This window comes from Bufo gargarizans, chromosome 8, assembly GCF_014858855.1.
Source record: "Bufo gargarizans isolate SCDJY-AF-19 chromosome 8, ASM1485885v1, whole genome shotgun sequence".
Lineage (NCBI taxonomy): Eukaryota > Metazoa > Chordata > Amphibia > Anura > Bufonidae > Bufo > Bufo gargarizans.
The window spans coordinates 44,435,472-44,449,205 of record NC_058087.1 but is presented as its reverse complement, the minus strand read 5'-3'; the positions used below and the strand labels follow the sequence as shown (position 1 = coordinate 44,449,205).

The 13,734-nt window shown below is 46.6% G+C and overlaps 1 protein-coding gene across 1 annotated transcript in view; it reads right to left on the bottom strand.

Annotated features, from left to right (window-relative positions):
* The window catches only part of ITGA4 (integrin subunit alpha 4), a 171,181-nt gene that overhangs the window by 31,691 nt on the left and 125,756 nt on the right, over positions 1–13,734 (bottom strand). The window contains exon 17 of the mRNA XM_044302593.1: positions 1,679–1,755. Coding sequence (XP_044158528.1) covers positions 1,679–1,755 — 77 coding nt within the window. The remainder of the gene's footprint in view (positions 1–1,678; positions 1,756–13,734) is intronic.

The following is a 13,734-nucleotide window of genomic DNA, read 5'->3' as shown; positions in this document are numbered from 1 at the left end:
AGAATTTGTCTAAAGCAGACATCCCTTTTTTTATATCTTTAGAATTTTATTTTTGCTATAAAAGAAAATCACATGGATTCCTTCGCAAGATACCAGCATCCTAACATGTTGTGTGGTGACCTACTTAAAAAAGATTAAAAATAGTAAAATAGTATAATCATCAGTGGAGATTGCTCCCGTTATATGACTGCAATGAATAATAAGACTGCAAATCATTTTGGTTGCCAAGACAAAGATTTAATACATTGCCTATTATACGGAAAGTCCTTCTTACAATCCACCTCCGCAGACTTCTTGGAGATTAACTGTGACAACATGATGAAGGTGTTCTCTATGATTCCTAGCTAACCTAAGAAGCACAGCAGATTTACAAGCTTATTCTCTGCACTCGGGGAGGTGAAAACGAGAAGGCCTGGCCGAACCCATCTTGATCTTTCAGTTAGAAGCGTCAGTTGACCTGTGAATAAGGCTGTATAGGGAGGTATAGAGAACTTCTAGTGTTCAGAAGTGATTGATGTCACATACTGTATGAATGTTCACCAACTTGAAGGAATGTTTGCCTACACCTCGGTGAGCCATATATCCAATTTATACCAGGTGACCTTTTAACTTAAAGGATATGGACATCTTTGTAAAAAAATAATAATAATAATTGACACTTATCTATCTTTTTTTCGTCTTTTGTTCTACATGCACAGCAGGCTGCTCTCAGTGAGTTTCCATCCCCTTTGAATCCACTCCTGGCTTTGGCAAAAACATTCTCCAAAACAAATTTGTGTAAAACCATTCTTTGTAAGAAATCTTGGCTGTGTGCATAGGGTCCCTGTCTTGTTGGAAGGGGAACGTTTGGCCCAGTCTGAGGTCCAGAACACTCTGGATCAGGTTTTCAATAAGAATATCTCTTTGCTCCATTCAACTTTTCCTCAACTTTGACCAGTCTCCCTGTCCCGGCTACTGAAAAACACCCCTATAGCATGATGCTGCCACCACCAAGCTTCACTGTAGGAAGGGTTTTGGACATGTAAAGAGCCTGGTTTCCTCCAGACTGGAGGCTTAACATTGAGGTCTATATATAACTCCAGACAGGCTTTCATGTGTCTTTTATTGAGGAGAGGCCCAGATTGGTGGAGTGCTGCAGTGATGGTTGGTCTTCTGGAAGTATCTCCCATCTGCACTCGGGTTCTTTTGAGCTCCAGCAGAGTGAACATTTGGTTCTTGGCCACCTCTCTCGTCACAGACAGACCATAAACCCTCTCCCTTTTCAATCTTTGTTCATATATGCTAACACTTTAGGGAAGTCTTTTTTAACTATCTGGATTAAAATATTGTGACAAGATGAAGGGTAGTCATTGCAATAAATGTTTCTATTTTCATGAGCCTTGCAGTTTCTCTTGGGGGCTCTACTAAAACATTATCAGGAATGGAAAGGAAACATGTCCACCTAGACTGGCACATAGATGTTTATTTCAGATGAGACAGAGGAATAAGTGACTTGTCAGACACCCCTCACTTTTTATCTTCAAATATTGCCATCATGACACATTTCTAGTCATATATGTAGTTTACAGATATTGTACATAGGCTTAGACATAGGGACTATCTGTATTTTACCGGACTGTACATTCCATTGAACTATCAATGGGAAAAAAGCAAAAGGTATAATATTGTTTCTACTCACCCCGGGAAGGAAACTTTTCCTGAGATCTGTAAATCCGCAGAGCAGTTTGCCAAGGCACAGTACCTTGCAAATGACACCTGAGAAAAGATACATACAGTATATATTTACTGAGCAATGCAAATCATCTCGAGGCCTTCCCTTGTGTGTGCCATGAAATGTATTGTATAGCAGACAACTATAGACATAGGAGGATGTCTATAAAGGATAAGATGGGGAAAAAAATAACATCTGATTTATTCTTGGCCAGTGATGGCCAGTTCGCATTGTTCGCCCGCGAACATATGCGGGCTGCCATATTTTTTCACAAGTCCGGCGAGGCACAGGTAAGCCCTTTCCTGTGCAGCGAGCCGGTCTGAAAACAAATGCGGTCACTGGGAGCAGGCAGTTCCGAGAACAGCACGATGAAGGCCCTGGTGGCTGTTCTCGGCACTGCCTGCTCCCGCTGACCGCACTTGTTTTCAGACCACCGGCTCGCGGCGCAGGCACAGATAAGGCCTTACCTGCGACTCGCCTGACTTGTGAAAAAAGATGGCATCTGGCATATGTTCGCAGGCGAACAATGCGAACTGGCCATCACTGTTCTTGGTATGGAGGGGGAGGTCATGAAGAATTCTGACACAAATATTTTAGAAGTCACCAAACATGGCTGGATCTAGTGGTAACAGTCTAGTGTCTATGGCTGAATTTACTGGCCGCTAGATTTTACCAGCGTTGAATTATTAAAACTGTCTAAAAGATAAATCTTTGTTGCCAGAACAACCAATCAAAGGGCAGCTTTCATTTCATCAACGCTTAGAAAGAAAAGCTGGGCTCTTATTGGTTACTAAGCACAAAGACAATTTTTCATTTAAACAGACTTAACAAATGAGGAAGGAGACCCACATGACTGAAGAGCGGGAGTCTCATAGACAGGCCTCAGATCATAAAGACAGACACTAATCATAAAGGGCATCTGTCAGCAGATTTGTACCTATGAAACTGGCTGACCTGCTGACCAACACAGATGCCTTCAACTGTCAAATGCACATGTAACAGGTCAGCCAGTTTCATAGGTACAAATCTGCTGACAGGTGCCCTATAGGCACCAGCAAAAATAGGAAAAACCATGTCACTCATACAGTATAAGTACCGGCCACTCATACAGTGTAAGTACCGGCCACTCATACAGTATAAGTACTGGCCACTCATACAGTATAAGTACCAGCCACTCATACAGTATAAGTACTGGCCACTCATACAGTATAAGTACCAGCCACTCATACAGTGTAAGTACCGGCCACTCATACAGTATAAGTACTGGCCACTCATACAGTGTAAGTACCAGCCACTCATACAGTGTAAGTACCGGCTACTCATACAGTGTAAGTACCGTCCACTCATACAGTATATGTACCGGACACTCATACAGTGTAAGTACTGGCCACTCATACAGTGTAAGTACCGGCCACTCATACAGTGTAAGTACCGGCCACTCATACAGTATAAGTACTGGCCACTCATACAGTATAAGTACTGGCCACTCATACAATATAAGTACTGGCCACTCATACAATATAAGTGCCGGCCACTCATACAGTGTAAGTCCTGGACTCTCTTACAGTGTAAGTACTGGCCACTCATACAGTGTAAGTACCGGCCACTCATACAGTATAGGTACCGTCCACTCATACAGTGTAAGTACCGGCCACTCATACAGTATAAGTACTGGCCACTCATACAGTATAAGTACTGGCCACTCATACAATATAAGTACTGGCCACTCATACAATATAAGTGCCGGCCACTCATACAGTGTAAGTCCTGGACTCTCTTACAGTGTAAGTACTGGCCACTCATACAGTGTAAGTACCGGCCACTCATACAGCGTAAGTACTGGCCACTCATACAGTGTAAGTACTGGCCACTCATACAGTTTAAGTACCGGCCACTCATACAGTATAAGTACCGGCCACTCATACAGTATAGGTACCGTCCATTTATACAGTGTAAGTACCGGCCACTCATACAGTGTAAGTACCGGCCACTCATACAGTATAGGTACCGGCCACTCATATAGTGTAAGTACCGGCCACTCATACATTCGTGTTACCATCTATATATGGACAAACCCAAATATTTTCTGACTAGTGACTTGTAATGATGTGGTATTGCATGAATAGAATAAGAATAACTTAGGACAATAGTCTATCAAACACTCCAACTTATGAATGAATAAAATCTACATTTTACAATTTCACAATGACTTAAAAAAATGGCAGCCGTTACAACACTCACCCAGCACTAAACAATTACACTTGGATTGGCAAATCACAGTTTCCTGGGAGATTTAAATTGACTCTGTCACCAGTGATACTGAACCATCTGTTTTCAGGAGGCTACATACCGGCCACTCATACAGTATAAGTAAAGCCAGGTGTCTATAATCAGAATGCATGTGCCACTACGTGAATATTATACATGTATTACACGTTACCAGAATTGAACATAATATAGTGATGGAAAAAATATCAGTAAATTAACTCATTTTGGAGCATTTTCTGAGCGCCCTACTGTCAATAGATAGCAATTTGAAGCCTACATGGTGTTTTTCATGCAAGTCCAATGTTATTAATTAAGCAATAGCAAAAGTGCCATCTGCCATCCATGGTGTATGCCACTTCATAAAACCCTCTTACACATTACAGGACATATTTTTGACAAATTCAGTGGTCTTGTACTGGCAGTAGTGTGCTTATTCTACACATTATGAGCCTTTCACATCATAAAAAACATGACTTGACAGCATTAATGATGACCATAGAAGATTCTGAAAATGAGAGAACTGTCAGGTATAGAAATTAATAGAAGATACTTTTATAGCAAATGCAATAGAATATTAAAGGGCATCTGTCAGCAGATTTGTACCTATGAAACTCGCTGACCTGTTACATGAGCACTTGGTAGCTGAAGGCCTCTGTGTTGGTCCCATGTTCATATGTGTCCGCATAACTGAGAGAAATTATTTTTCAATGTATGCAAATGAGCATCTAGGAGAAATGGGGGTGTTGACGGTACACCTAGAGGCTATGCTCTCTCTGCATATGCCATGCCCTCTCTGCACATTGTAAACATCACACCTGGCCCTGTTAATCAAAGTGCAGAGGGCACTAGGTGTAATGGCAATGCCTCTGTTTCAAATCTGCTGACAGATGCCCTTTAAAGGGGTTGTCTAAGTTAAATAAAAATTCAGGAAGCCCCGCACACGGTGTAAAATAGAAAAAGAATCAATACTCACCCCTTTTCTCCCCAGCTTCTTCCTGCGCCTTGCTCCTCCCTGCTGGTGATGTCAGCTTCTTGGCTCTAGAGGTGTGTACTATGCACACAGGTTAAAGGGGTTGTCTGGGTTCAGAGCTGAACCTGGACATCCCTCCATTTTCCCCCCGGCAGCCCCTCTGACTTAAGCATCAAAGCAGTTCATGCTCCAATGCTCTACTTTGCCCTGCACTAAATCAAGGGCATTTTTTGGAGATCCGGTGACGTACCGGGGCTCTCCATTGGGCTGCCAGGAACTCCGGTGACGTCACCGGCACTGATGGGCGGCATTTATCGCTACTCTAGTCAGTAAAACGGCTAGGGCAGTGCTAAAGCCCACCCATCAGAGATGGTGACGTCACCGAACACACTGCCGGTTGGAAGTTTCCGCCCGTCAGTGTGTTATGATAAACAAAAGAACCCGTGCCTTGCGCGATCTAGCGCAGGGCACATGAGCGCATCGGAGCATGAGATGCTCCGATGCTAGCCTCAGGGGGGCCGCCTGGGTAAAAATAAGGGTATGTCCGGGTACAGCTCTGAACCCGGACAACCCCTTTAACATGCAGCTAATCAATGGCCTCAGCTGTATAAAGGTCACTGCTGAAGTCAGTGATTTGCTACAAGATGCCTGAGTGCATGGAACATCTTAGGCTTAGGAGTCCCTGCTTTGACTCCATATACAGCTATGTCCATATATAGAGTCAGTGCTTGGGGACACCACAGTGTATTTAAATCTAATTTAGCCTGTATTTCAGAAAAGTTTCTGCCAGGAATCAAACTTACAACCTTCTGTATTAGAAGCAAGGCACTTAACCACTCAGCTATAATAGCTGCATAGCCAGGTACTTAAAAAATAAAATAAAATAAAATAAAATATGAGACTTCTACTGTACTGTACTTCTGCTGAGACCTATACAGTAGAAGTCTCATATATATATATTTTTTTAGTGACTGGGTATGCAGCCATATAGTGTAGTGGTTAAAGTTCTGGACTCTGATGCAGTAGCTGTGAGTTCAAATCCTGTCACAAACATTTTCAGAAATAGAGGCTAAACTATATATATATATATATATATATATATATACATACATATACATACACAGTATATATATGTTTTTAGCCATGATATATTTACACATATTATTATATATTTTGAATATATAATATATTATAATATATTATGGCTAAAACTAGTTTCCCACATATTATGCATTCATATATATCAGAAGTATGATTTTATCTATATATACAGGTCCTTCTAAAAAAAATTAGCGTATTTTGATAAAGTTCATTATTTTCTGTAATGTACTGATAAACATTAGACTTTCATATATTTTAGATTCATTACACACCAACTGAAGTAGTTCAAGCCTTTTATTGTTTTAATATTGATGATTTTGGCATACAGCTCATGAAAAACCCAAATTCCTATCTCAAAAAATTAGCATATCATGAAAAGGTTCTCTAAACGAGCTATTAACCTAATCATCTGAATCAACTAATTAACTCTAAACACCTGCAAAAGATTCCTGAGGCTTTTAAAAACTCCCAGCCTGGTTCATTACTCAAAACCGCAATCATGGGTAAGACTGCCGACCTGACTGCTGTCCAGAAGGCCATCATTGACACCCTCAAGCAAGAGGGTAAGACACAGAAAGACATTTCTGAAGGAATAGGCTGTTCCCAGAGTGCTGTATCAAGGCACCTCAGTGGGAAGTCTGTGGGAAGGAAAAAGTGTGGCAGAAAACGCTGCACAACGAGAAGAGGTGACCGGACCCTGAGGAAGATTGTGGAGAAGGACCGATTCCAGACCTTGGGGGACCTGCGGAAGCAGTGGACTGAGTCTGGAGTAGAAACATCCAGAGCCACCGTGTACAGGCGTGTGCAGGAAATGGGCTACAGGTGCCGCATTCCCCAGGTCAAGCCACTTTTGAACCAGAAACAGCGGCAGAAGCTCCTGACCTGGGCTACAGAGAAGCAGCACTGGACTGTTGCATGTCATTCGGAAATCAAGGTGCCAGAGTCTGGAGGAAGACTGGGGAGAGGGAAATGCCAAAATGCCTGAAGTCCAGTGTCAAGTACCCACAGTCAGTAATGGTCTGGGGTGCCATGTCAGCTGCTGGTGTTGGTCCACTGTGTTTTATCAAGGGCAGGGTCAATGCAGCTAGCTATCAGGAGATTTTGGAGCACTTCATGCTTCCATCTGCTGAAAAGCTTTATGGAGATGAAGATTTCATTTTTCAGCACGACCTGGCACCTGCTCACAGTGCCAAAACCACTGGTAAATGGTTTACTGACCATGGTATTACTGTGCTCAATTGGCCTGCCAACTCTCCTGACCTGAACCCCATAGAGAATCTGTGGGATATTGGGAAGAGAAAGTTGAGAGACGCAAGACCCAACACTCTGGATGAGCTTAAGGCCGCTATCGAAGCATCCTGGGCCTCCATAACATCTCAGCAGTGCCACAGGCTGATTGCCTCCATGCCACGCCGCATTGAAGCAGTCATTTCTGCAAAAGGATTCCCGACCAAGTATTGAGTGCATAACTGAACATAATTATTTGAAGGTTGACTTTTTTTGTATTAAAAACACTTTTCTTTTATTGGTCGGATGAAATATGCTAATTTTTTGAGATAGGAAATTTGGGTTTTCATGAGCTGTATGCCAAAATCATCAATATTAAAACAATAAAAGGCTTGAACTACTTCAGTTGGTGTGTAATGAATCTAAAATATATGAAAGTCTAATGTTTATCAGTACATTACAGAAAATAATGAACTTTATCACAATATGCTAATTTTTTTAGAAGGACCTGTATATTTTGCGCTGCCCACATGGGTGAATAAAAGGTGATTGTTTTTTCATTTAATCCTTGGAGTGCTGCCTTTTTTTGATATTATATATATATATATATATATATATATATATATATATACATATACAGTATATATATTTTATTTCTTTATTTATTTTTACTAGTAATTTCACTTTTTTTGTGCCATACATTTTTTACAATTACAAAAAAAAAACTAATACATATAAATCTAATTTAACCTCTATTTCTGAAAAAGTTTGTGACGGGTTTGAACTCACACCTTCTACATTATAGCCCAGAGCTTTAACCACTACACTATAGAGCTGCATAGCCAGTCACTAAAACAAAACAAATATGAAATTTTACTGTATAGGTCTCAGTAGAAGTCAGGGCTGGACTGGGGATAAAAACCAGCCCTGGAAAAGTTGCATACCAGCCCCACAGCGTTGCGTCATTATTTATTTGTTTATAATAGGAGAAAGCATTCATTTTAAAACGCGTGTGTAAACACGAATATGAACTTTGCCCCACGATAGCTCTTTTGTAGAACCCCCATAAAAACTTACAATTACTTGGCTTAGCCCTTGGGGATCTCGGACGCCACTTCAAAACTTTGGCCGGGGGCTCGGCGGAACTGATGTTGTGTTTTGTCTTAATGACAAAGATTTCATAATAAGGATTTGGAGAAGGGGCAGAGGGATAGCAGAGCATAGAGAAGCCGGGGCTGCTACTAGGGGCTCATACCATGGGGGAGTAATAAAGCCCACCATAATGCCCCCCCAGTAGAAATAATTCTCCTTATAATGTGCAAAACATACCCCTTTGTAATGCCCCCAGTTGAGTTAATGTTCCCATAATGTGCCAATATAAAATACCCCTTCTCAGTGCCCCCATAGATGACCCCCATAGTGCCCCCCTTCCCCATAGTACCCATCATAATGTGTCCCAGTATAAAATGCCCCTATACAGAGCCCCCATATAAAATACCCCTTCTTCTTAGCCTCAGTAGATGCCCCTATAGTGCCCCCCCATAATCTGCCAGTAAGATGTGCCCCCATAGATGCCCCCAATCATGTGCCAGTAGCCAGAGCCCCCCCATATCATGTGCCAGTAGCCGCCCCTTATGTGCCAATAGCCCCCCTTATGTGCCAGTAGCCGCCCCTTATGTGCCAGCCTAGTAGTCCCTCCTTATCATGTGCCAGCCCAGTAGTCCCCCCTTATGTGCCAGCCCAGCCCAGTAGTCCCCCCTTATCATGTGCCAGCCCAGTATTGTACCTATATGTCATGGTCTTACCTTCTTACTGTTCTCCTCCGTTTGACATGTGCTGGCGGCCATCTTGGTTTCTGGGTTTCTTGTAGCCTCCCACCCTGCGGCTTCTCCTTCCCACTGGGAGGAGCTGGATGCCTAGCTCATATATATAGAAGGTCTGTGGCTTCAGTTCCTTGCTTGGTCCTCCTGTGTTCACATGCTTCTAAGACTGCTGCTGCTTCTGGTTCCTGATCCTGGCCTCGTCTGACTACCCCGTTGGTTCCTGATCCTGGCTTCGTCTGACTACCCTGCTGGTTCCTGATCCAGGCTTCGTCTGACTACCCTCCTGGTTCCTGACCTCTGTCTACGCAAGACCCTGCTTCGGTTTAGTCATCCGTTTGGACTTTTGCTACAGCTTGGTTTTCAATAAAGCCTTCTTATTTCCACTTATCTCTTGTTGTACGTCTGGTTCATGGTTCCATGACATTAGGACCAAGCCATGAATTCTGACGGTACAGGGCCATCCTCGCTACCTACGCTGGTTGCCAGACTTGATCAGCAGGATCACCTGTTGGGTCGGTTCGCTGTGGCGTTGCAAACCCTGCTTGAACGCACGGCTCATTTCGCTTCCGTTGCCGATGGGTCGGTTGTCGCTCCTGGGCCCGCTCCTACTGCCGCTCCGGTTGTTGCGCCAGAGTCTACCCCGACACCTGTTGCTGCGCCTGCGGTGTCTCGGGGTATGACCGGTTCTGCCCCCCTTCCACAGCGCTTTGGGGGAGAGCCAACTCAGTGCCGAGGTTTCCTTAACCAGGTGGGCATTTATTTCGAGTTGCTGCCACATGCCTTTCCTACTGAGAGATCAAAGGTGGGCTTCTTGATCTCGCTGCTCTCGGACAAGGCCTTGGCCTGGGCCAGCCCTTTATGGGAGAACAACAATCCGGTGGTTGCCGAGTTTTCCGGTTTTGTTGCTTCTCTTCGGAAGGTATTCGATGTGCTGGCTCGTGCTGCCTCTGCTGCGAAACTCCTTATGTCCATCAGACAGGGTTCACGATCCGTAGCTGAATACGCCATTGAGTTTCGTACCCTGGCAGCAGAGGTGGGCTGGAATAATGAGGCTCTGGTCGCTGCTTTCTCTCATGGTCTCTCGGATGCCTTGAAGGATGAGGTTGCAGCTAAGGACCTACCAGTGGAGCTCGAGTCTCTTATTTCTTTCCTGATTTTGATTGACACCAGACTCAGGGAGAGACCTTCCTTTAAGGAGAGCCTGCGGAGGTCTTCTAACAGATTGGCGCCTACGTTTGCTGTCCCACCCGTGCCTCCCTCTCCTCCCACGCCTCCTGGGGATGACTTGTCTGGGGGTGAACCCATGCAGCTGGGGTTTGCTCGCCTGTCCGAGGGGGAGAGGGTACTCCGGAGACGCGAGGGCCGATGCATGTACTGTGGTCTCGGTGGGCATTTTCGGTTGGCATGTCCGAACCGTCCGGGAAACGCTCGCACCTGAGATCCTGTCGGGGGCAGATCTTGGGTGGAGTCTCCTCGTCCCCGGTTTCCCGTGTTGACAAACCACTGATCACTGTTGTCCTCTCCTGGGTCGGGGGCTCGGTGACGACCCAGGCGTTGGTGGACTCTGGTGCTGGTGGTTTGTTCATTGATAGTGTGTTCGCTGCCGCCAATTCCATTCCTCTGCAGCCTCGAGGTTCCCCAATGGCTCTTGAGGCGATAGACGGCAGACCCCTTCTGCCGCCACACGTGACTCATGAGACCCTTCCAGTGGGGATAGCCATTGGTGCCGTTCACAGAGAGTCGGTCCGTCTCCAGGTGATTTCGTCTCCACACTACTCGGTGGTCTTGGGGTACCCCTGGCTCCAGAAGCATAATCCGACTTTCGATTGGAGATCGGCCGAGATCCTCTCGTGGTCACCGCAGTGTGGGGCTAGTTGCATCCATGGGCCTGTCAAGTTGCTGTGTACTTCCTCGGACTCTCTGTTGCCTCCTGAATACGAAGAGTACCGGGATGTATTCGATAAAGTGCGCGCGGTTGCCCTACCTCCGCACCGCCCATACGATTGTGCCATAGAGTTACAATCTGGTGCTGTTCCTCCTCGTGGCAAAGTCTATCCACTGTCGGTAGCGGAGAATGAGGCCATGGAGGAGTACGTGAGGGAGGCGCTTACACGCGGACACATTCGCAAATCCTCGTCCCCGGCAGGGGCTGGATTTTTCTTTGTGAAAAAGAAGGGCGGTGAGTTGAGGCCTTGCATCGATTACAGGGGTCTCAATCGCATCACGATCAAGAACGCTTACCCGATACCCTTGATTTCCGAGCTGTTCGATCGCCTCAAAGGGGCCACGGTCTTTACCAAACGCGACCTGAGGGCGGCATATAACCTGGTAAGGATCAAGGCGGGCGATGAGTGGAAGACCGCGTTTAACACCAGGACCGGTCATTATGAATCCTTGGTTATGCCCTTTGGGTTGTGCAATGCGCCCGCAGTCTTCCAGGAATTCATCAACGATGTTTTCCGTGACCTGTTGCAGCAGTGTGTGGTGGTCTATTTGGATGACATCTTGGTATATTCTGAATCCATGGAGGCCCACATTATGGATGTCAGACGAGTGTTGCAACGGTTACGAGAGAACAGGCTGTTCGGTAAGCTTGAGAAATGCGAATTTCACCGATCCCAGGTAACCTTCTTAGGTTACATCATTTCCGCTGAGGGGTTCTCCATGGATCCTGAGAAGGTTTCGGCTGTCTTACAGTGGCCCCAGCCCAGTGGTCTCCGTGCCCTGCAGCGCTTTTTAGGCTTCGCCAATTATTATCGGAAGTTCATCAGGGACTTTTCTATGCTAGCCAAGCCTCTCACGGATCTGACCAGGAAGGGCAGTAATTTCCAGGTCTGGCCGCTCGAGGCCATCCGAGCTTTTGAGGCTCTAAAGTCCGCCTTTGTGTCGGCTCCGATTCTGTCGCATCCCAACCCTGGGTTGCCCTTTGTCCTCGAGGTGGACGCGTCTGAGACGGGAGTAGGCGCCCTTCTGTCTCAGCGTAGAACACCAGAGGGTCCTCTGCTTCCTTGTGGGTTTTACTCCCGGAAACTGTCTTCCGCGGAGTGCAACTATCAGATTGGTGACAGGGAGTTATTGGCCATCGTGCAGGCCCTTAAAGAATGGAGGCACTTGCTCGAGGGATCGGTGGTTCCGGTTCTCATCCTGACGGACCACAAGAATCTGACCTACCTTTCTGAGGCCAAGAGATTGACACCACGTCAGGCCAGATGGGCTCTGTTCTTGTCACGTTTTAATTACGTGGTCTCCTACCTACCCGGTTCCAAGAACATCAGAGCGGATGCCTTATCACGGCAGTACTCCGAGCTGTCCGGGGAGGAGTCGATTCCGACTTCGGTCATACCTCCGAATCAGATCCTGGCCGCCATTCGCACCAGCCTGACCTCTCCCCTGGGTGAGCAGATTTTGGCGGCTCAATCTGGTGCTCCCTCTGGGAGACCCAACGGCAGGTGTTTTGTGCCTGAGGAGTTGCGCACTCGGTTGTTGCGAACCTACCATAACTCCAAGGCCGCGGGGCATCCTGGAAAGAATCAGCTGTCCTGGGCTGTTTCACGTCTGTTTTGGTGGCTTTCTCTACGTTCCGACATCGCCGCATATGTAGCGGCATGCTCCGTTTGTGCCCAGAGTAAGTCCCCTCGGCACCTTCTGTTGGGCCTTTTGCAACCCATAGCCACCGGGGAGCGCCCATGGTCACACCTGGGGATGGATTTCATTGTGGACCTCCCTGCATCCCGAGGCCATACGGTCATTCTCATGATTGTGGATCGGTTTTCCAAAATGTGCCACTGTGTTCCTCTCAAGAAGTTACCCTCTGCACAAGAGTTGGCCACGATTTTCGCCAGGGAGGTCTTCCGGTTGCACGGTTTGCCCAAGGAGATTGTGTCGGATCGGGGGAGTCAGTTTGTGTCCAGGTTCTGGCGCGCCTTTTGCTCCCAGTTGGGGATTCATCTCTCTTTCTCCTCGGCCTACCACCCTCAGTCCAATGGGGCCGCAGAACGATCCAATCAGGCCTTGGAGCAATTCCTTCGTTGCTATGTCTCCGATCACCAAGACAATTGGGTTGACCTCCTGCCTTGGGCTGAGTTTGCCAGGAACACGGCGGTGAACTCTTCCTCTGGGACGTCTCCCTTCATGGCCAATTATGGGTTCCAACCTGCCGTGTTACCGGAGGTATTCTCTCCCCAGGATACTCCGGCTGTGGAGGATCACCTTTCCGTCCTACGTGCTTCTTGGGTACAGATCCAGAGGTCCCTTGAGGTCTCTGCGCAGCGCCAGAGACTCCAGGCTGATCGCAGACGAGCGCCCGCTCCTTCCTACCAGGTCGGAGACCGTGTATGGTTGTCCACCCGCAACCTCAACCTTCGAGTGCCCACTCCCAAGCTGGCGCCTCGCTTTGTTGGGCCCTTCCGAGTGCTTCGCAGGGTAAACCCGGTAGCCTATGCCCTTGCGCTTCCTCCTGGCATGCGGATCTCCAACGTGTTTCATGTCTCCCTGTTGAAGCCATTGGTGTGTAATCGTTTCACTTCCTCGGTTCCTCGGCCCCGTCCGGTCCAAGTGGGCAATCGTGAGGAATATGAGGTGAGCAATATCCTGGACTCACGCCTGGTCCGCGGTCGGTTGCAGTTTTTGGTCCA